Below are 3,532 nucleotides of genomic sequence, written 5' to 3'. Positions count from 1 at the left end.
TGGATAAAGAAGAAATGGTCTATGTATACAATGGAATATTCCTCAGCCATTAGAAACGACAAATACCCACCATTTGCTTCGACGTGGATGGAACTGGAGGGTATTATGCTGAGTGAAGTAAGTCAATCGGAAAAGGACAAACATGATATGATCTCTTTCATTTGAAATATAAAAATTAGTGAAAGGGACTAAAGGGGAAAGGAGAGAAAATTACTGAAAATATCAGTGAGGTTAGGTGTCTCAAACATGAGAGACACCTAACTTTAGGAAACGAACTAGGGGTGGTGGAAGGGGAGGAGGGCGGGGGGTAGGGGTGAATGGGTGACGGGCACTGAGGGGGACACTTGATGGAATGAGCACTGAGTGTTATGCTATATGTTGGCAAATTGAACTCCAATACAAAAAATGGAAAAAAAATAATAAAATAAAAATAAAATTGTGTTGTTTAGCTTCCACATGATTATAAGTTTTCCAAATTGCCTTAGGTTTTGAATTGTAATTTCGTTCCATTTTGTTTGGAGAACATACTTTGTGTACTTTAAATCTAACATTTATTGATACTTGCTTTGTGAACTAAAATATGGTCTATCGTGGATAATGATCCACATGAACTGGAGATGAATGTATTCTGCTGTTGATGGATACAGTGTTCTCCATATATGCCTGTTAGGTCTATTTGATGTATAATGCTGTTCAAATCTATTATTTGCTTGTGATACCTAGTTTTGTTATTCTTTTTTTTTTTTTGTTATTCTATTCATTATTGAAAGTGGAGTATGAACTCTTAAACTATTATTGTCATATTCACTTTGAGTCTTGAAGGATATATTTGGGTAGATGTCGAACTCTAGTTGTTAATTATTTTCTTTGAGCAAAGGAAAATACAATTCCTTTTATTTTGGCTTCCATTATTTTTAATCTGGTAAGACAACTGTCAGTCTTATAAGTTGATACTTTGATGTGAATATGTCTTCTTTTAAAAAATGTATTTATTTTAGGGGAAGAGCAGTGGGAGAGAGAGAGGGGGCCTCAAGCAGACTCTGTGCTGAATGTGCGCCTAAATTGGGGCCCAATCTCACAACTCTGAGATCTCAACCTGAGCAGAAGCCAGGAGTCAGAGGCCTAACTGACTGCCCCCCTCAGGCACCCCTGAAGTGATGATGTCTTCTTTCTCAGACTGCTTTTAATATTTTTCTTTTCCCTTTTGTTCTAAATACATTTACTATGATATGTCCAAGTGTGGGTCTTTATATAAATCCTGCTTTTATTTGGTAGGGTTAATGTATCTTTAGAATAATATCTTTCATTTGTTTGAAATAATACATGGCCATTATCTCTTCAAGCTGTGATTCAGTCTATTTATCTCTTTCCCCTTATTTAGTAACTCACAGCGTGCATGTCTTTATATACTTGGTCTCCAATCCTCATTTCTAATTTTTCTATGGCTTTGAGTCTCACTGCTTTACTCTGAATATTTTCTACTGATCTGTATTCTAGTTCACAAATTTTCTCTTTAGCTATTTCCAATATCTAAATTTTATTCACTGAATTCCTGATTTTAGCTACTGAGTCTCTAAAAAGCTATATATTCTCCCTTTATTGCTTCCACACTTTGACTAAGATTCTTAGTCTCACATTTATCCTTTAAAAATGATAATTTTAAATAAAATTTATGTGTGTTGCTCCAATATCTGAACCTTCTTGGGGTTTTCTTATGGTTCCAAATTTCAATTTTAATTGCAGTAACTCCTCAATTTTTATTTTTTTCATTAATTTGTATATTTTTTATTGGAGTTCTATTTGCCAATATAGAGTATAACACCCTTTGCTCATCCTGTCAGGTGCCCCCCTCGGTGACCATCACCCAGTCAGGTCATATCTAAATACACTTTTGGTGATTGAAATGGTCAGAAACTGACCATTTGTGTTTATCCTGAATTTTGCTTTGTAACTCTTTACTAAACCATTAACACTCTTATACATTCAATGAGATTTTGTTTTTGTTGTTATTTATCTTCTAAATGTTCTCAGCAGGAAGTTTAGCTTGACCGACTTAATCTGCCCAACCTGGAGGTATAATTCCCCTGGGGAGGACTGAGGCTCATGCCATCCCACAGTAGTGAAAACCTCTCCATGGTCTACTTTCAAGATTTTGTGCTGGAGGGATTTGAAGGTGGCCTGGAAACCCAGGCCCTGCTCTTTGCTGTGTTCCTGGCCCTGTACATGGTGACTCTGCTGGGCAACTTCCTCATGATCATCGTTATCACCCTGGATGCCCGCCTGCACTCCCCAATGTACTTCTTTCTCAAGAACCTCTCCTTTGTGGACTTGTGCTACTCATCTTTCATTGCCCCCAATGCACTGGCCAACTTCTTTTCCTCGTCCAAGGTCATCACCTTTGCAGGATGTGCCACCCAGTTATTATTTTTCTCCTTGCTAGGAACAACTGAATGCTTCCTCCTGGGTGTTATGGCCTATGACCGCTTCATGGCCATCTGTAACCCCTTGCACTACCCCATCACCATGTGCCAGTCTGCCTGCACTCGCCTGGTGCTGGGCGCCTACTGTGGAGGCTGCTTCAACTCTATTGTGCAGACCAGCTTCACATTCCACCTCCCATTCTGCAGCTCCAACCGCATCAACCACTTCTTCTGTGATGTGCCTCCCTTGCTCAAACTCTCCTGTGGCAACACGGCCATCAATGAACTTCTCTTGTTTGGCATCTGTGGGCTCATCATTGTGGGTGTAACAATTGTGATCCTTATCTCCTATGGCTACATCACAGTGACCATCCTGAGGATGCGCTCAGGAACTGGGAGACGCAAGATCTTCTCCACCTGTGGCTCCCACATGACTACAGTGACTCTCTTTTTTGGGACTCTGTTTGTCATGTATGCCCAGCCAGGAGCAATTGAGTCCATGGAGCAGGGCAAGGTGGTCTCTGTCTTCTACACGCTGGTCATCCCAATGCTCAATCCCCTCATCTACAGTCTGCGAAACAAGGATGTGAAGGAGGCTGTGAGGAGGCTGGGCCAGAAACACATGGCCATGTGGAGGATGTGCTAAAGGGAGTCAGAGTGTCCTTCAGGTTAGATGGAGGCATCGTGATTGCCAGGCTTTGAGTTGTAGACTAATTAATTAATAGTCATAAATTTCACTCACACAAGAGAAACAGACTTTAGAGATATACTATATACTGCATGTACAATAAATAATATATTGTGCCCTTAAAAATGTGTTGAGGGGTAAACTTAGGGTAACTGTTCTTTTCCCAATAAAATTTTTAAAAATCACTCTTCACTTTAGGAACAAAATGATTGCAGTTGGATGGGAAAGGGTGGGGAATGAGATAACTGGTGGTTGAGCATTAAATAGGAACATGATGTGATGAGCAGTGGGTGTTATATGCCACTGATGAATCATTGAAAACTACATCTGAAACAAGATATATGTTGACTAATTGAATTTAAACTTAAAAATGTTCAACACTAAATAGCCATCACATCATTAAATGAGGAAATCTGGGTCCCCC

At 39.6% G+C, this 3,532-nt stretch overlaps 1 protein-coding gene across 1 annotated transcript; it reads left to right on the top strand.

Moving 5' to 3' along the window:
* The first annotated feature begins 2,103 nt into the window (after positions 1–2,103).
* Positions 2,104–3,066, top strand: LOC121497009 (olfactory receptor 12-like). Its single transcript, XM_041765979.1, has one exon. It carries the CDS (start codon positions 2,104–2,106, stop codon positions 3,064–3,066), a length of 963 nt encoding a protein of 320 aa, XP_041621913.1.
* The last annotated feature ends 466 nt before the right edge of the window (positions 3,067–3,532 follow it).

This window comes from Vulpes lagopus, chromosome 8 (genome assembly GCF_018345385.1).
Source record: "Vulpes lagopus strain Blue_001 chromosome 8, ASM1834538v1, whole genome shotgun sequence".
Taxonomy (NCBI): Eukaryota; Metazoa; Chordata; class Mammalia; order Carnivora; family Canidae; genus Vulpes; species Vulpes lagopus.
Note: the sequence above shows the minus strand (reverse complement) of the source record. Positions and strands in the feature narration are given on the sequence as shown.